Below are 20,350 nucleotides of genomic sequence, written 5' to 3' on the forward strand. Positions count from 1 at the left end.
TGGACACTTGGAATAATATTAACTGATACACAAAAAAAAAAAAAATAAAATACCTTGAGCGTTTCCTTTAATAGTAAAAAACTGAAAGAAGTTATAATTTTTTTATTTTTTATTTTTTTAATTTTAAATCTAAACTCCTTTAATAGTAAAAAAAAAATGACAGAAGAGATGATTTTTTTTTAATTTTAAATCAAATGCAACTTTATATATATATATATATATATATATATTATTTTTTTATTTTTTTTTTGGAAAAGAAAACAAAAACAGAAATTAGAAAATGGAAAACAGTTTTCAAAGGAAAACACCGATGATGTGCCCGAGCTGCCTCCACATAGCACTCGCTCTCACCTCTTCATCGCCTCATTTTTTCCTCTCTCTCTCTCTCTCTCTCTCTCTCGTTCTCTCTCTCTCTCGCCCCCACACACACAGCCCCCTCCGCTTCGATGCCGGCGGCCTCCGACTACGTCCTCGGATCAATCGGAATCGGGGGATTTCTTGCTGAGAAGAAGATAGATCTCTCATCCAGTTCGTTCTTCTGTTTCTCTGGATCTTGGAATCGTATGTGTTAACCCTAGGCTTAGGGTTCTTGGCTGGGGCTTGGTGGTCTCTTGATGGCGCCCAGTCGGAAGAGGGGATCTGCGCGAGCGGCGGCGGCAGCTGCTGCCCGACAACAGTGGAAGGTTGGGGACCTTGTTCTTGCCAAAATGAAGGGTTTTCCGGCTTGGCCTGCTGTGGTATATTCCTCTTGTTTTGGGATTTTCTTTTTCTGTTATGCTTTCTCTTTTCGTTGCATCTTGGATTGATGGGGGTTTTGTGATGGGGGTTTGAGTTTGGGTGTTTTGTGGGAGGAAAAAAAAAAGCTCTTTTTTCGGTGTAGCTGTTTTGATTTTGATGGCAGAAATGTTTTCACTACTTATTTTGACTTGCCACAAGTTTCAGTTGCATTTTGGATGGTTTTTGAGCATTTGATCGTGAATGCTATGGTTAGGTTACAGTGCAAGCAGTCTCCTTTTTACTTGAATTGGGTAAATTTAGTCTTTCTTTGTAGCTCTTTAGACTATAGATTGAATCTTGGATGGGTTTACCTGCTTGATGCTGTTGATTAGGGTTTGCACTTGGCTTATGGTGGAAAGAAACTTCTCTTTAAGATAATTTGTAGAATTTTGATGCTCTCTTTAGTTTACCTGGATGTGGGCTATTTCTTTTTGTATGAATATCTATCAAAAGCAATTTCAGCAAGTAATCTAATCCTGTCTGAGCTATGAGGACCCCTTGGTGGCTCAAATGTTTTTGTACTGCTGAAGTTTCTCTTTGATAGAAACAATCATTTCTTTTATTGAATGTCATGCATGATTCTTTTTACCTGTCTCAGCAAATTTTCTTTTGTTTATGTTTTGGTGGTTTAACAGATAAGTGATCCAACAAAATGGGGCTATTCCTCTGATCGGAAAAAATTGCTTGTTTTCTTCTATGGGACAAAGCAAATGTGAGTACTTTTCAGTGTAAAAATTCAATTCTCTCTGAGTTGTTATGTATTTTGTGCTTGCTTTGATATTGAACTTGTCCGGTACATCCTCTATTACCGTTTTATGGTAATTGCATGCTAATCTAATGGGATCAAGAGGTTTGATTATGCTTTATTGCTTTCTTAAAACCGTACTCCTTTCCAAGAATATTTCTTTTTCAAGAAATGTTATAGTCTTTACTGTCAAATTTTGGTAGACTTAAGCCTATGACTGTGTTGGATATGCTTTTCTTGCATTATCTGCGGCTGAGTCTTTTCTGTCACCTATCTACTTCTGTTTTCATTCTTTTATGTTGTTCTTCATGAAAATTTTCTTTTTTCTTGTTTTGTTTGCTATTTTTTGCATTAGGACATTGTGGTTATTTAATTACTGGATAGTATATATTTTACACCTCATTGCATGGGCAGTTGTCAACTGTTCTCTTGAATGGTTTCTTGTTATTTCATTGTTTAAGGACAGTCACATATTCTTGGAATTGCATATCTTGCATTTGCACTGTGTGCTGGAACGCATTGATCATTTGAACCAACGATCACACGGTAAACTATGGATGTGCTTTCAAGATTTATGGTTATTGAGATTGTTAAAACTTAAAAAAAAAAAAAAAGCTTTTTTAAGACTGAACACTGCACTTTACAGTCCATTTCTGGTCAGTGCAACTATGATTTTTATGCTTCTGCCTTTAATTAAAACACTTTACCATGCTAATTCCTATCTAGAAAAATAATATGCTTCTATCTATCTTATTTTATTTACAGTTTCCCTAAAAATCTCTTTTTATTTCTTCTCTAAATTTTGTTTTGTTGTAACATACAGGGGCCAAATAAGTTGCATTCAACTGAACATTTTTTGTTTGTTTGAACCTCAACATTTTGTTCGAGTAGTGAAAAATGAATGGGTGCATAATAACAGTACCAACTCTAGATTTTAAAGTTTTCTGGTGGGGATTTTTAAAGCAGATTATTAGTTCTCATTCATGTGGTCTCTTGTTCTGAATTCATTTAGAAGAACAGCATAATTACTTTCCAAGTACATTGCTTCAGAATAAAATAAATTTTCTTTTTATATATCATCTTTTCATTTCATTATTCTGTTCCACAATTCCATCAGAATTTTTGCTTAGGATTGTTTGCTTGCTTTTATTGACTGCCATGCTTCAATATTTGGATGATTTTATGTTTTCAGTTTTCTTGGATCTGTTAAACTGTTCAACATTTGCAGTTGAAAATATTAGAAATTAGTATTTTCTTCTTCATGTTTTCTGTAATTGATCAAAGGTTCTTGATTTGTGCTTGGGCGCTTGATTCCCTTGCATGTTGATGGGTTATTCAGGAGCCTTTAAGACACTATGTTTGTCATGCTTGTGATTAAAATATCATGATTATTTGTCTTTTAGTGTTATTATACACTTTGCTTAGATATGTTCTGCTATACCCAATAGTAGGTGCCCAATCATTAACTTAGGAAAGTTTTTGCAAATTCTTGTTTTAACTAGGAAAATCCTATTACATGTTCTGATATTCTGTCTATCAGTCTATGTAAAAAATACTTGCTTATTGCTCAAGGATGTGATTTTTTTTTTTTTTTGGGAGTGGATTAGGTGGTGCATGTTGTTTATGAATTTCTGAATTTTTATAATATTTTTATTTTATATAATTTTACTTTTGGTACTGCCTTCTTGTGGATAATTTAGTCACATGTTCACTATGTTTGTTTGTGAATTTCGTTATTTGATTTGGAAGGAACTAGAACAAACTTGCTCTATTGTGTTATGTGTACTTACAAATACAAGAGCCAACAGTGCCATCAAGAACATCTTCTAAGCCTTTTAATAGAATTCTGGCATGAGGGTTGGGAACGCTTCATTTAAGGATATATATCTGTAAATGTGTTGTGTTGTGGCTGATGTTTAGTGTTAGTGTCAGGTTGTTGTGCCAGTAAGTATATTGCTACTGACCCTAAAGGCAGTTTTAGGTTGTTAGAAGCTGACCTTATATTGCTGGAATTCCTCTGTTCATTTCACTTGCAACTTCACCTATGATTAAAATAGCTATTGTATGCAGTTTGTGGAGAAGCATCATTGGAATTTTGAATGTTTGACCTCAAAAAAGACTTGTATTTGTATCTTTGGAAAAAATCAAACTACATTTATATCCTTGTATGATCTGGTTTTGAGCGATTTACCTCTCCACCCTACCATGAGCCATCTTATGAAATTAAAAAAATGGTGTGACTTGAAATTTTAAATTCTAACGGGTTGTATAATTATTTGTTAGTCTTAATTTGTGAATATCATTGTAGTAAACTTAAGCGTTAGTAATTTGATTTTTTCCAAGGTGTAAAAACATGGTAAATCAAAACTATTTAGTCCAGACTTGTCCAGACTTGTGGCTCCTATGACAATACAAAATATATATAATTGCAGTTTTCTTTGAGCTTTAATGATATTTTTGCACAGTCAGGGCTTTGTGTTGATAGTGGTCTTAAGATTCTGAGTGAAAGTGTAGATATCTCACTTCAAGCCCTTTTGTTGATCAAATATAATCCTTGTACTTATTATTGGTTTGTTTTTAGTTATGCACTTCATCCTATTTTCTGCACTTCTCTGTGTGTGTGTTCGACTTCATGTTTTTGTGTATATTATTTGGCTAGTCAAGAGGAGGGCATACTGTATTACATGGAAAATAAAGTATTTGTGAGAAATGTCATAGAGAATATGATTTGAATATTAATTTCATCTGAAATAAGACTCTTTTTAATTCTATCATTCTTTTGGAAAAGTTTTTTGTATGCATTTTTATTTCTTCTAAGGGATGCTTTATGTTAGAAATCTGCCAGTTTCTTTTATTAATTGTACAAGCTAGTTTAGTGTTATTTCTTTTTGGTATGATAAACAATATCGATTAATAGGCCATGCCAGAAAATATCTATGATAGTTTACTATTTTAAAATATTATTGTTTATGATTTTTAAGGTATTTGTGGTTGAACAATTAAATACTGTATTATAAAATTATTCAAACTGTGTTTGAGAGACTTCCTCTGATTCCTGCATAATATTAATTTTTTTATAATTATGTGTACACCCAGTTAACAAATATTCTTTTGACCTGGCTTATCAAACTAGGCTACTGTACCAGACATACTTTTGTCCCCCAAAGTGTTATAAATCAATTAGATATGGAAAATTAGACCTTGTATTATTTATCTTTGAAGTTGCAGTAGGTCTAAGTGAATGCAATTTGAAGTTTCGTTATAGTCATCCTGTGTGATTAGCTGTATTTTGATCACTCAGTGTTTTCAGAACATGCTGTGAAGAAGAAACTAGTATGCTATGGATCTGATTTGAACACTTGTGGATCTGATACCCATTTCCTTCTCTTTTTTCATGACTTAAATAGTCAAATTACCTAAAACTATATGTTTATATAGCAAACTAGTTTTACCTACTGTGGTATGGATACAACATGATATTGAGAAGAAAAAAATGTTTGCATAATTTTGATACAAATACAAATCTAGAGAAAATTTAAAACACTTGTGTTTTTGATAGCTTTTGACTAATTTGCTAAATATAAAATCTATTTATGATGGGCAGCTGTTGGTTGATTTTTATGACTGTCTATAGAGTTTCTTGTTATGCACTCTTTGTTGTTCTTGCTGCACCACTTCCCTTTTTTTTTGTGCGATGACCATGGCTAAATATCAATGAGGTTTTTGATGTATTTTTATTGGGCTGAGGGTTGTAGTTCACATTTGTCTTTGAGCGAAGATTGTGTGAACAATGAACATTGTCGTATTAGTTGAATCTGATTTTGTAATTATGTCAGCTTCCCTAAAAATTGCCGCTTGCTTGCTTTTGTGGTTCACCCTGTGCTAGGAAGCTCCAAATCATGAGGATTTGTTGCTGAACAGACCTGTTTGCAAAAGACTTGCTTAAGCACCATGTGTCTAATTTTGTGACTTCGGCTAGGGTTGGTTTTTCTTTGTAGCAGAGTTGCTGTGCTCAACTTGTCTATAAGTATGTTCATAGTGTCTATGCAATAAATATTGCTACCCACCTTGTAGTGTTCTGTAGGTTTTATGAAAACATTGCGACTATCTACACACATGATAAATTTTCTACTCTTGTGCCCGATCCTTCAGTGTTTATGACTTAGTGTGTGTGATTCTATTGTGTAGTGCCTTCTGCAACCATGCTGATATTGAAGCTTTTACAGAAGAAAAAAAGAAATCTCTTCTTACTAAAAGGCAAGGTAAAGGAGCTGATTTTGTCCGTGCAGTAGACGAGATTATAGATATGTATGACAAACTTAAGAAGAATGATCAGCCAGAGAATAATACTGAAAATGAGGGTCTTGTGCCTAATAATGGTAATTTAGAAGATTCTGGAAGCAAAACTTGTGGGAAGCCGACAGAACTGAATTCTCATATGGCTTGTGATAGCCAATCTGAAGTGCTTTATTCCTCTGTAGATAACAGCACTTTAGCTAGTCCTCATTGTGTTCCTGTAGCCTCTGAGAAATCTGACTTTTGCAAAATGAATAAAGTGGCCAAGGAGCCTTGTGAAAAAATATCAATTCTTGATCAATTAAGGCAAACTCCTTTGGCTATTAGTACCACAGTGAGAAAGAGGCCTAGAGATGTGACATTGCAAAGCTGTGGAACTCAGAGGAAGGTATCATCTCTTCATAGGTCCAGAAGCTCAAGTGCTGACCCATGTAAACAACAAAATTCAACTTTGCAGCAATCAACAGGTGATTGTGACTCTGGTGATGATTTAATTGCTGATGCAGTACAATTAGAACATGTAAATAGAAAAATTGTAGTTGAGGAAGTGCAGGACCGCTCACCATCTGATGCTCTGAATCCTCAGGATTCCACAGATTTTGGTTCAAATAGTATCTGTAGAGAGAGTGAGCATAACATAGTTAGTATGGAATCTGAGGCCATTGATTGTGAAGCAGAAATGATGCCAGAACCTAGCTGCCAATCTAAACATGTTGGAAATGGGTTTTTGGACAATGATGATAAATTGAATCCAGAGCTTGACACATCCATCAAAACTGTGTTCCTTAAGAAGAAAAGGAATTCTACTCGAAAGCGGGTACAAAATGATTCAGAGTCTGCACTTTTGGGCAGTAATGCAGATTTACAGATTGAAGAGAAGGGGACAGCTTTGGAATCATTAATTTCTTGTAGTGAAATAAATGATAAATTTCATAAGACAGATGGAGATGAGCACCTTCCACTGGTAAAACGTGCAAGGGTTAGAAAGGGTGAGCCTGTTATAGATGATGCACAGCTAAGTACAGAGGAATCTGGAATGTTTGTTCTGTTACACAAGTCTGACCAAAATGCTATATCTGGTAGCCCTTGCAATAATTGTCCTTCTGATAAGCCTAACTTGGATGATACGGAAGCCTCAGAGTGTTCACTGTCCATACAAAATTGCATCTCTAACACTAGAAGTGATATGAACTTTTGGAAGGCTAAATATCAATTGAAAGGTATGCCAATAGATGTTGAGGCTGCATTGCCTCCATCAAAACGTCTTCACCGAGCATTGGAAGCTATGTCTGCCAATGCTGATGAGCTAAAAGTAGGTTGTATTGATGTTCCTATGACTGCAGAATTGACATCTAATGGTCATATGGATTCTCTGAAGACAACTTCTTTGCATCTTTCTACAGATGATGAAATTGGGGAATATTCAGCCCAGGACATAGGTTCTCCTGACAAAGTTCCATCCCTTGATACCATATCTGAATTGCCTTCAGGTGTTTTGGAAAAAGTTATGGATTCAAATTTGTTAACTTCGTCCAATGTTAATCCTGATAACATCTTATGTCATAATGTGGCTAAAGAAATTGATATGGATGTCAAAGACTCTGATGAATTTTCTCCCAAGACTGAAGAAGCTGATATACCAGAGGAAACTTTGAAAACTGTTCCTTGTTATTGTGAGAAACAAGTTCCTTCTACTTCCAAGGAAGCCATGGTTAGTGAGTTGCCATCTTATGTGGCTGGGGACATGAGCAGTGGGATGCTTCAATCACTAGAAGTTTGCCATGCTGGAGTTGGCAAGAGAGAAGATCAAATTTTGGAATTAATCCCTGAGAAACTGTATAGTGAAGCAGCTGTTTCTGCTGATCCAGAGAATGAGGCTAATGTGACTCTATCAATGAATGATGGGGTTGTAACTTCAAAATTTGTGCAACTTCCTGCATCTAATATGAAAGGCGAAAAGGAATTGTAAGTCATTCACAACTTCTATTTTTCATTTGTTAAGCAGATCGATATGATTTATATTGCAAATGGATGGATGTTGTTTTTCCTGATTTAAATTAATTATTCCTTCCATTTCATGGGCATACACATAATCTTATGTGGCAAACTCTTTTAATACTTTGACTTTGTTTTTATTTTTATTTGTGTAAGCCATGATGAAACTAGTCCATTGATGTCAGTCATACATGCTATAAAATTAGCATGCAGTACATGTTAATTTACCACTTCTTGTGTACTTGATATGTTGATTAGCTTCACCTTCAATTTTTGCCTTACAAAGGGTCAATGACACAGTAGAAATGATTTTAATTTTATGTGCTTAGAAACTTATCTTTCAGTGATATTAAAAGAGTTAGGCAAATCTTTAACTTACACACAGACGAGATGAGTATCATGTTTGATTATGGATATTTATTTTGTTGTGCGTGATTATCCAACCCTCTCTTTTGAATTGGTTGTCATACAATTATAACATGGAGCAAGGATATGATGTAAAATTTGTAGAAAAAGAGTCATGGATGAGGGACTTGACCTAAACTCCTTTATATATTTGCTTTTAATTTGTAGCAACTCCAAATCATGTTATGAGCTTTTATTATTCAGCAGAGTATCAAATTTTAGATTGCATTAATATTCAAGGTAATGGATGTTGTTCATATGAGTGGTACTCTCATATGTGTTAATAGAGCAAGTTTTAATGTGCCAAATTTGAAAATTTGGAAATTTGTTATTTGCAAATGTAGTAATCCAGTGCATCCCTTTTATCATTTACCTAAAGTAACCAGATCAGGACAGAAGAAGTTATCAATATAAAAGAGGTGGATCGGAATAGAGATCACTCTTGCTTTGCCTTGACTAATAGTTGTCTCATCTTTGAAAAGGAAAATGAGACATGACAACATAAGCCCTAGAACTTTATAGCACTTGTTTTGTAGGAAAAAAATACAGTTGTTTGAAATAATTTGGCCAATGTATACTTATTTGTAAAGACTAATTGTAGTTTTATCTGTGTATCTGTTTCTTTTTTTGTTCACCAATACATTAAGGGCCCAATAAACACTAATTTGGAGGGACTATTTCAAGCTGTTGGTACTAAAGATCTTCCAAATAAGATGTGGTTTGAAGTGATAAGATAAGGTATGACAGCCGAGAATGTTAAAAAGGTGATTTAGAAGGGATGATTGGAAAAGGAATGTTTGCCTGGTCTTCACATATATTTGTTGTAATTATTATTTGATTAACTATAAGTATGCCCATGTTTTTACCATGCTATAACTGATGCTTGTGCCTTCTCTGCCAGCCACATTAATTATTTTAGCATTTTAGGCAGGATTCTGTTGCAGAAATTACACTGTCAGCTGTTTCAAAGGAAAGGGGATTTTCTCCTGATCTGGCCCCTATCAGCGTCTTGATTGCTGCGGCCCAAGCTAAACGTGTCCTCTCTAGATCTACATCATTCTCTAATACTGTGGAAGAAGGCAAGGCTATTCCACATTCTCTTGTAAATTATATAGAAGATTCTTCAGAACAAGGGTCACCTTCAATTCCTTCGGCCACCCATGGAGCGCCTTGTGATGATAGGAGCCAAACGTCTCCAAATAGCTCTAGTCCTGCTTTACATCAAAAAGATGCTGACATTCCAACAGAACATGCTGAAGTTGAGGCAGCTCGAAAAGCTTTTGAAGTTTCACTTCATATTCTATCAAGGACAAAAGACAGTATTGGTCGGGCAACACAACTTGCTATTGAATGTGCAAAATATGGCATTGCTGGAGAGGTTTGGTGAATCTAATTCTTTCCCTTTCTGATATTGGTTGACTATGTTTCTATTATTTTTGCATTAGTTGTTTCACACTTAGTGTGTTATTTACTTCTTTATATCTGGATCATGAAATCTGGCGTATAATGTTTTTGTATTGCATCTCGATTTCACATTATATAGTAAGTGCCGTAATTTGATCACTTGCTTTTTGATTTTTTCCTGCTCACTGAAGCATTTTTCAGAAGTTTCACAAACTCATTTTAATTTCAGTTGGTAAGAAAATTTAGGATAAATTATGTTTCATGTTCATTATGAGTCCAACTATTGCAATATTAGCTGCTGAAGTGTTTTCCATACTGAAAAGTCATAAGCTTTGACACAGCCAAACAAGATTTAGATCTTCCTTGAACTTCTTCAGCTGAGTTATGCTAGAGTTGTACATTGTGATTGGCATTAATTTTTTGAAATGATGACATTGAGCTTTCATGTGGACTACTGGTGGCAACAGTCTGTACGTTGTTGTTCTATTATTCTGATGTATTATGCCTTTTCTATTCTTTAATAGGTAATTGAATTGTTACTTCGAAATTTAGATTCATGTGAACTTCTGGTGGCAATAGTCTGTACGCTGTTTATTATTCTGATGTATGATGTCTTTTCTATTCTTTAATAGGTAATTGAATTGTTACTTCGAAATTTAGAAAGGGAGTCAAGGCTGTACAGGAGAATAGATCTATTCTTTCTTGTAGATTCAATTGTTCAATGTTCTCGCACTCAAAAAGGTACTTGAAAGCAGTTTCTGTTATTTTGTCAGCAGCTTCTTGCTGTACACAAACAATTTTGTTCATGTTGATTTCAACACATGATTTTTAGGATGCGCTGGAGATGTGTATGCTTCATTAGTCCAATCTGTGCTTTCTCGCTTATTATGTGCTGCTGCACCTCCTGGAAAGCCTGCGGTGGAAAACCGCAGGCAATGTCTCAAGGTAAGAATCTCTTTTATTAATTTTCATGTTGCTGTTATAATATTTTCCATTGGTTTTATTTCAAAAAGGTTTTGAGGCTTTGGCTTGAGAGGAAAACCCTGCCGGAGTCCATTGTTCGACACCACATAAGAGAACTGGATTTTATGAATGAAGCACCATTTAGTAACCACTCCTCTCGACGTCCTAGAACTGAGCGAGCAATTAATGATCCTATCAGGGAGATGGAGGGAATGCTTGTTGACGAATATGGAAGGTGTGTCGTGTTTTTCTATATATACACAATGACCAATCATATTTTTAATTTTAAGAGAATTTTATTTGTAATATGAAAATATAATTTATATATATTTATTCGTATTTTGTTAGAATCAAATATTAAAATGGGCTATGTGAACTCCAGCAATTTTCCTTGACTGATAAATTTTCATAGCTATTTTGATATGCCCTAAGAATCCAATTCATGGATGTCATCTTTATAATATATTATTCTGTTCATTGTCTTATATGATAGTAGTTGAACCTTGCTTGAGAAATTTGACTCACTACGTCTTTGCTTGTGATCTAATTTTCAGTTCCTAGGTATATCATAGCACGCACATGCCACATGGTGGGATTGTTTATAATATATCAATCTATTCTGTATGAAAATAGGTTTATATTATTCTGAAGCCTTCCATTATTTCTATTTGGTACCTTGCAATGCTATCTTACATTGTTTAAGTTTGGCTGTTCTCTTAGAATTTTTTTTTGCAAGGATGGAAGCACTAATTATTCTAAATGATGAGGTCTTCTGAAGTGTTCTTTGTTTTGTATTATGTAATATGTAAAAGCTGTCAGGGATTTTGCTCATTGCAGTCTCCTTGATTCCTTTCTTTGCTTGTTTGCAGCAACACTAGTTTCCAGCTTTCTGGTTTGACGGTTCCTTGTGTGGTTGAAGACGATGAACATGATTGCTCGTCTGATGAGAAGAGTTTTGAAGCTGTTACTCCGGAAAGAAATGCTGAAGTTGATGATGGCAAGGGTACTGTCACTTCTCAGGAAAAGCACCGTCATATTCTGGAAGATGTTGATGGTGAACTTGAGATGGAGGATGTATCACCCCCTTGTGAAGTTAGAGTTTGCTCCATTAGTCATGTCGCAGCAACTGATAACATATGCAATTCAGATAAGCAGTATGATCAGCAACATTCACCAACATTTGTGCCTCCACTTCCTGAAGATCTTCCACCATCCCCTCCCCCATTACCATCTTCTCCTCCACCTATGCCTTCATCGTGCTCTCCTCCGTCTGTTGTCAACCAACAATTATCAGTGGGTGCATCTCACACTCTTTCTGTTGCTGTTGACTCAAACGCTTACAGTGCATCCCATGTAAAGATCTACCTTCTATCTATTTTCGTGCTGTTGTCTTCCTGTTTCTGACTTCAATTTTCTTCTGAACATGTCTTCAGAATATAAGAAGCCAATTACCTCAGGCTATATACCAGCCGCCTGGAAATCTGACTGTAAACTCTGTCCCCTCAGCTCCAATGCCTTACTGTAACCACCCTTATGGTGATATTCGGAGACAGATACCGCACCCTTCCTCTTCTCTTAGTTCTAGTTCATATGGTGGCTTTCCTGGTGCCCATCCAACTATGCATACTACAAACAGAGCTCTACCTTTAGTTAATCGACCAATGTTGAATTCCTACACTCCCCAGCCACCTCCTGCAAGAGTCTCAAATCAGTTCTCCTTTGTCCCTGCTGACCCACAACAAAGAGGCCAGGCTTGGGGAAACTGCTCCTCTTTTCCTAATAGCCTACAATCAGTACATGATCCCAGAGGGGGTAAATTCTATAATGACAGGGATTTGAACGGATCATTTCAACATGACATTGCAGAGAGGGGAAGATTTTCCCCAACTGTCCACCCAGGTATGATTCTTTATTGTTGTTGTTGTTGCTGTTATTTTGGGTATTCTGCTTGACTGTCTTCATTTAATATATTGGCAATGTATTAGAACAGAGCATGTATTTTTTGCATTACTTGTCTTTCAAACCAAAATTCATTATTCTCATATTCTGCAGGTCCTATGGTTTCTGACAAGGTTGATGCATCAACAATTCCTCCTCCCTTCTATGGTCCGCCTTTAGAGCCGCCACCCGTTCCATGTCGTGGGTGGCCACATCCGCCCAGGATATCTGGTTATCATTCAATGCCTGGTCCAAGACCACAACCAGAGAATTCTATTTCACCTGTGGAGGGAGGTAAACTAAGTCATCTCTTTTACTTGCTTATTTACCTTCCCAGAGAGCAAGTTCGGTCGCACTTATGATTTATCTGGCTTCCTTGATCTTTTAATACTGTTCAAAATTAGTTTGACATTGTTGGGGATAGACTGTTTGGTTTTCTGTTCACACGCTTGTATATATTTTCCTTATTTCATTTTCCTATTGATGCACAAAAAGTAGCTGTGGTTTTTATTATTTGAAATATCTTAATGCACACCCTTGATGTTGAATTTATAATGGATTAACTTCTTTAATTATTCAATACTGTGTGCCACTTATTGGGACAACAATGCATTTACAAGTACTGCCATCAAAATAGACTGGCACAATTTGTCTCATAATATGGAATGGACAGTGTGACATTGGTGTTGTAGTTTATAATATGTCAAGGCTTTACTGAATTTATCCTAACATAGCCTCGGTTACTGCTTGAGCCCATTTATGGAATATTCTAATTTATCTAACTTGTTCAATGTTAGAAAAGAAATTTTAGCATCTAGTTGTGAAGTTTTCACAAGAGATTAAATGCAGTTTAGATTCTTAAATGAATGCAATTTAACTTTGAGACAGGTAAAGTTTTTGAAAATAAAAGCATTGATCACTTTTGTCTGAGCATGACCTTTTGCAACCATTCTGTCTTTGAATTCCTTGATAAAGCATTCCTTATGATTCATTGTGCAATATCCTTTGTACCCCTGTTAAATAAACGGCTGATGTTATCCCTGTAAAAAGCGTAAATTAGTTCGTGTGTAAATTGTTTATTGGCAATCAGTGAATGTCTCTCAAAAGACTCAAGCGAAATAGTTGGAAAAGAGTAAATTTTCTATTGCCTGAAAAAGGTGAGGGATATAAGGGGATTCAATCCTCTACGGCTCTACTTTTCATCTAATATCTCATGCACCTTCCAACTTTGGAGGTTTGGGTAGCATGGAGATTTTATGAATATGAGTATACACTTTTAGTCATGTTATCCTTGGTTAGCCAAATTGGACCCTTCAAATTTATCAGCCAAATGATATAAGCCCTTCTATGCATTTTCATCTGCCCTAAATATGTAGTGAGAAGTTTGTGGCCACTCAATTCCTCAGACATGCCACAATGGAGGAATGGTATACACATACGGTTCATATATCCCCGTATGAACTGGTCATACCAGAAAACTAGTTATGTATGACTATCAAGTTCTTAGAGTGCATGCATTTTTTTAGCCTATTCTTATATTGCCCTTTTATGGTTATGTTTGGTTTTATTTTCTACTGTGTGGATCTGTGCTATTTGACAACCGATTCATATTGAGGGCATTGCCTTAGTTCCATTTTGCTATCTTGATATTCCTGTCTGATTTATCTTCCATTCTGAGAATCTGTGCTATCCCACGGTCAATTTATATTGAGATTGAGAGCATTGCCCTGGTACCATTCTTATTGCCTCTTCATTGGGTGGAGGTGTTTTTAGTTGTTATTTTCTTCCCCTCATAGCCATGCATTTTAATGCCTTTTGCATTAGTAATTTTTTTCTTTTGCTTTTCATTTTAATAATAATGCATACATCACCAATATTAGATTCACGCTGACCATCTTCTCAATACAGTCGAAAGACATGATACCCAGGCAATGGAATACACAACCAGACCCAAAGAAGCAATGATATGCTTCTGGATTGTTAGAACACCTGAATAGTAAAAGTTATAGCTATGGCTGACATGATATTTGCTGTTGGTTATTGATATATAAATTTCCTAATAACTTAGTTACTTATCTATTACCATTTCATTGTTGATTGTGCTTTGTTAAATGTTGGGTTCTTTCCTTTGGCATGACAAAAAAAAAAAAAATGTCTTGAGTCCTCTTAATGTGCTTTTATGGTTCCCACTTAACCAAACCGCGCCAGGGAAAATATTGAACTGATGGATCTCGTAGGATGAGTTTGAACTCATCCTACATCAACTCGCTTGACTTCCTTGTTTCTTACCATGGTTGTAATTTTAGAAATGTGTTAATTTAGTACATGATATATGAGTGTGTATTTGTATTTTCATTGACCGAGTTGCTTTTGGACTTGCAGCACACAGCTTCTGGAGACCGAGATAAACATTTTATCTGCAATATAGCCTGGTATTTTTATTGCTTTGTCCTAAACTTCAGTTATTTGGGTTTCTTGTGTTGCTTAAAGGTGTGCCATTCATTTTCACTTGTCAGGTATTTACTGTTCAATCTGGGCTCACCGGCATGCTCGCATGTCTAACTAATTTTTATATCTTCCATGCAAAAAGAACGGAGTTAATGGAAGATCAGAGACGCCTGCCAATGTACATATGTACTTTAGCAATTCTGCAAATGCAGAAGCGGAAAGGTGGCCATTGGGGAGAGGTGCTATTTCATCAGTTTAAGATCTTAGGCTATCGTGCGTTGATCGTTTCTTCATATGAAGATCATATCTAATCCTTTTTAATCTTATTTGATCTTCATTGAAAGCTCCAGAATTTACATGTCTGTTTGCGAGCTTTTATATTGGGCATTTATTAGCAAAGAGATATATTTTATCAACTGGTGATGGTGGCAGTTAGCCTAATCCAAGGGGTTCTAATGTACAGTGGTCAGACTAATATCAAATAGCTGATTGCAAACATGCATCAGTTTTTGGAAATGATTTTCCAGTCAGTGACTGCTATTGGTGTTATTTATTTGTCTTTTGCTTAATTTGGATGTGGTTCTCTCCTCAGAAGAGCAATATTTGTGGCAATGTTGCTTTTCTAGAAATAGCTTAACTAATCTCACAACAGAGATTGAGCACCTCTGCTGTTGTTTGTTTATAGGCATTCTTTGTTATAATGGTGTGTGCTCTGGTGTTTTTCCCTACTTTTTTCTCCTTGATACTTAGATATAGTATTGTTTGATTTGTATATTTGGTTTGTATGCACCGTGCATCACTGTTTGCAGTGAAAGGGAGCTGTGATTGTGAAGGAGCTTTTTCCATCGTCCAATTCTGGTATTTTCTTGAACTCTACACAATCTCTTGTGAGTTTACTTCAGTTATTCTTTTCTGCCCCTATTTTGATGTTTATGCTCATTGTACGAATGTGTGGGGGTTCTTAAGCCCAGAATTTTGGATGCAAGCTCCTGTTTGAGAATGGACAGAGGTTTTGATTTTTGTCCTCGATTTAAATTTGGCATTTATTCAACTTTGATTATTGAAACCTTTTCAAAAGTCCACTTTTGCATTTTGTCCACATTATTCAAGGGTTTTAAATTTTCCAGCTCTACTACTGTGTCTGAGCAGATTTGTTGTTATCTTAGTGGGTGAAGTTACTCCATTCAATATATTGTGCTGCTGGTTTTTATGTTATGTTGGAACTGAAATAACTACTACTTTTTTCGGATGTCCATTTTATTTTATTTTGTTTTGTTTTGTTTTGTTTTTTTTTTTGTTTGGCTACCTTGGCCATTTTAAATGTTTTGACATTTGCAATCTATCAGATTCAAAATATATTACCCAAGACCTTATTTTATTAAGTTGATTTTGTTTTATGGCCTTAAGAAGCCATGGGAATGTAACGGAAACAATAACCAGTGGGATATGAGGATATATCTGTTTGTGCTCAGGCTAAATTATTACATTTTCTTACCATGTTGTTACTTGCTTAAATTAAAAGCAAACTATTCTGACTGGTTGATGGCTTCATATTGCAGATATTGTATTCCACTAAATTTAACAAATATTGGTGTTTTGCTGTTATGAAATCAAAGTTCATAGCTACAAAAGGTATGTCATTCCTCCCATATCATTAACTTTCTTTTAGTTAGCCTATCCTAAGGGTTTAGTGCTGCCTGAGTTATCTCTCTTAATTCATGGATACTACATTTATAGTATAAATCTATTACCTGTTGTAATGTATATTGTTGGGAGAGGCTAGTTGATGGATTTTCTCCCTGTTGACATTTGTTGTTGAACATGAAAGGTCTTTAGTTCGTATCTGATTCTATGGTGATGGTTGACATTATTTGGATGCTCATTTTGGTCTATGAATCCTTTCATTTAGAAAGAAAATCTTTTATCCCTTTGATTCTGTTTTGTCTTATGTGCATGACCATGTTACATTTGCATCTTCATCTTCTTCAGCAATTGGTACTAAGATTTTCATGTTGTGCTCTGCTATCAGATTTTTGTCCATACCAGCTGCTATTTTGTGATGTTGATATGAAATAACTATTAGAATATCAACCTTTTATAACTTTAAGAACATGCAAATGCATGCATTTCTTTGTATGCAGTTTTGACATATATAAGTTAAATTGATGTACATATCTACACTTGCTCTTTGTCAATTTTGCCTTTCACTTAGTGACATCCTTTCCTACTGATCCTATTGCTTAGTGAGACATAATTTCTCTTCAGGATTACATGTGCCTCTAAGATCAAGATTTGTTTTACTCTACTACTGAACAAAATTAAACAAGGAACCCAGATTTTATTACTCCCTTCAAAGAAATATGAGCTAGATGACTGGAAAGATTTTATCAATTATCAATGGGCATAGCTATGAACCAATACTAATGTTGCATGCCCAATCCAATGAACTTTTAATAGCTGTTTTGTGCCTTGTAATCTCAAGAAACGTTTTCTATTGTTAGGTGTTACCATGGAATCGATTCTCGAGTCATCTATAAATTGGGTGGGGAGAAGAGAGTCATTTGCAAAGTGGTCAGCAGACCCGGATGATTATATAGAAGGGATTTAGAAGTAATTTGCTTTTCAAAAATCCTCCCAGTGAACTTTCCAAACAGCAAATCAAGTTAAAACTGCAGTTGTCAGTTACCCTCTCTTAGCTGCAGTTCATCGATGTTTTGCACAAATCTTCTTGTCGGAGTCTTCAGACACATTCGGTCAAAAAAAATCTCTCTTCTTTTAACATCGTGCGGTTTGACCAGAGTACCAAATATTTTCACCGGCAATATTCGTTTTCTCCAATAGGGCATCCTCATAGACATTTGTGTTTATAGTTTCTTTTTGGATGTGTTTCTCCAATAGACATCCTCTATGGTTAGTGTAGCTGTGTTCACACACACATATATATATATATGTTCCATTTCAGTATGCTTCCTCTGTGGTTGTTGTAGCTGCATTCCATATATAGATATATATTTCACTTATCAGTATATTAGAAGCATAATGTTTACCAAGGTTGCAGGAGTCTGTGTTCGCTGTGATTCTCATCACTATTAAGGGTTTGTGGTATTATTAGAGCGGAACAAATTGAGTGTCTCACCGATTTATTTCAACCCAAAAATACTGGGGGGTTTTTTTTTTTTCTCATTGCAAGGTTTCTCTTTGTACATCTTTAGCATTGTGAGAATTTGGGACTGATCTAGGGCTACATATTGTTATTAGTATGTCTCTGGCAAGGAACCATGGGTGTTGAATTGTGTGCATTGAATCACATTGATTCTTTTTAATTGTCTTTAATGTCAATGGCTACTAAAATTCTCCTTGTTATGAAATTTTTTCTGAGGATAATTTCTTCGAAGAAAAGGTCTGCAAAATCTTGTTGCAGTTAATGTTGTCAAGGGGTGTTTCTGCTAAATTCTGTTCAGTTTGGTGCTGCCATTGAACGATTTATGTTAAGAAAAAGATGTATTTTTCCATGATAAGGTGAAAATTTTGCCATTTATGGTTGATGTGTGTTCATCACAAGGTCTGATGTCAAAGATTTTCATGTGAACGTTTTGGTATGCATATGTACAGTATTATATCCTTGTCAGGGTCATTTTAGGATTTTTGTTTTTCGATTATAATAATTTATTGAGTCAGAAAGTCAAAAGTCAACAATGATTATAAACTGGACTGGGCAGTGTAGATGGGCCTTTTTATAATATTCTGGATTACTTGAAAAAAAAAAAGTGAAGCTTTCACAAGTGACTATCACAACTAATTCAAACAAAAATACCCAATAAAATATAAAATAGAAACCCTAAATTCTCAAAGTGGAAAGATGGCACAACCAAACACCAAAAGTCTTACCATATAATACATTCATATTATTCAATATAATCACTATAATTTAGGATCTTGTACATGAAATACAAATATGATATTTGGGAGGTTGAACATCATTTCCTCAAAGATTCCAAATATTAAAAATAGAAGAAGGGTGTTGGGCCTGAGCCATAAGCAATGTTTCTAATGTTGGGCTTGAGTTTTGTGGTACTTTTCTTAGTAGGACCATTTCCTCTTCCTCTATAGTGGGGGGGCTTCTTTATCTTCTTATCTAGTATATTGGTTCCTTCTTATGAAAAATATAGAATAACTTATTCACAAACAAAGGCTTTCTAGTGATATAAAGATAATAAGGAAGTTTTTGGTTATTGGCAAAATATGAGGGAGTTTCTGTTACTTTCATTTTATTATATTACTATTTTCATGTATACATATAATATCAATTTCATTATTTACATTTACAACAAACTTAACTAATTAGACATTGAGTTTTATCTTTAACTTTATTATGAAGATGGTAAACTAATCACTTGAAAAGCTGAAAACCATTAATAAGGCACATGTCATCATATGAATAGAAGCTGATGACAAAATGGATCTCCAGGCACATAATACCATGTAAAATTAATGCAGTTGGGGCATTCTTTTTAATGTCAATTATTAGGGGTAATAAGATGATTTAATTCAATGGATGATGGTTATCTTTTCTTAAGCAAGAGAGTAACTTAAATGCTTAAGTTACTTTTTTAAATGACTCATGGACTAATAAATAACTTATTTAAAAGGTATGGACTGCTTGGGAATATAAAAAAACTTTATGGACTTTCTATTCAACTACAAAGTTACGAGGAAGCTCTTGTTTCTTTCTCCTTTAAAATAACTAGTTAATATTTTGATCATATACGATGTTCACACTATTGTTTCTTTTAAATAAACTAAAAGTCCAAAGTGGTAACGAAGTTATATATTTTTTTTTTCATGTCTCCATTTTATTTAAGTTCAAATGTATGGCTTTTAGTTTCAATTAATTAACTAATTAACTAACTAATTTTTTTTAGTGGGTACGAGTTGATAAAACATGTGTGTTTGGATAACATCAATGATTACCATTTGTAGGATAATCATTAATTACACATTCCCATTGATGTGTTTGGATAACACATAAGGGTAATGATTACCCTCTTTTATTACCTCTTGGAGGGTAATCATTATTCCCCTCATTTCGGGAGGAATGGAGAAGGGAGAGAAGGGAATGGGTGCCAAATATCTATTTTACCTCTCTCTATATATTTAAACATTACATTAATTAACATAAATTACTTAATTTAGATATTTAATCCTAATAATTAAAGTAAATTATATTTTTTTTATCTATAATAATATATTTGAATAAATAAAAATAAGTAATTTAAATAACTATTATAATAATTAAAATAAGCAATAATATTTAAAATATTTATCATATTTAGTTTTTTTTAAAAAAGATTTTATTTTATTTAATTGATAATCCTAATA

The 20,350-nt window shown here is 34.7% G+C and overlaps 1 protein-coding gene across 1 annotated transcript; it reads left to right on the forward strand.

Moving 5' to 3' along the window:
• The first annotated feature begins 413 nt into the window (after nucleotides 1-413).
• LOC120265894 (ENHANCER OF AG-4 protein 2-like) lies at nucleotides 414-15,487 on the forward strand. The gene is made up of 12 exons (XM_039273848.1): nucleotides 414-737; nucleotides 1,413-1,489; nucleotides 5,711-7,783; nucleotides 9,146-9,596; nucleotides 10,255-10,363; nucleotides 10,455-10,567; nucleotides 10,636-10,820; nucleotides 11,455-11,938; nucleotides 12,019-12,484; nucleotides 12,638-12,817; nucleotides 14,906-14,955; nucleotides 15,040-15,487. Exons 1-11 carry the CDS (start codon nucleotides 615-617, stop codon nucleotides 14,929-14,931), a joined length of 4,287 nt encoding a protein of 1,428 aa, XP_039129782.1. The 5' UTR covers nucleotides 414-614; the 3' UTR covers nucleotides 14,932-14,955; nucleotides 15,040-15,487.
• The last annotated feature ends 4,863 nt before the right edge of the window (nucleotides 15,488-20,350 follow it).

This window comes from Dioscorea cayenensis, chromosome 7 (genome assembly GCF_009730915.1).
Source record: "Dioscorea cayenensis subsp. rotundata cultivar TDr96_F1 chromosome 7, TDr96_F1_v2_PseudoChromosome.rev07_lg8_w22 25.fasta, whole genome shotgun sequence".
Classification (NCBI taxonomy): domain Eukaryota; kingdom Viridiplantae; phylum Streptophyta; class Magnoliopsida; order Dioscoreales; family Dioscoreaceae; genus Dioscorea; species Dioscorea cayenensis.

Coding starts and splice junctions, on each gene's coding strand:
- LOC120265894 (XM_039273848.1), top strand. CDS start 615: ATGGCGCCCAGTCGGAAGAGGGGATCTGCGCGAGCGGCGGCGGCAGCT. Junction 738..1,412: donor TTCCGGCTTGGCCTGCTGTG/GTATATTCCTCT, acceptor GTGGTTTAACAG/ATAAGTGATCCAACAAAATG. Junction 12,485..12,637: donor TTCCCCAACTGTCCACCCAG/GTATGATTCTTT, acceptor CATATTCTGCAG/GTCCTATGGTTTCTGACAAG.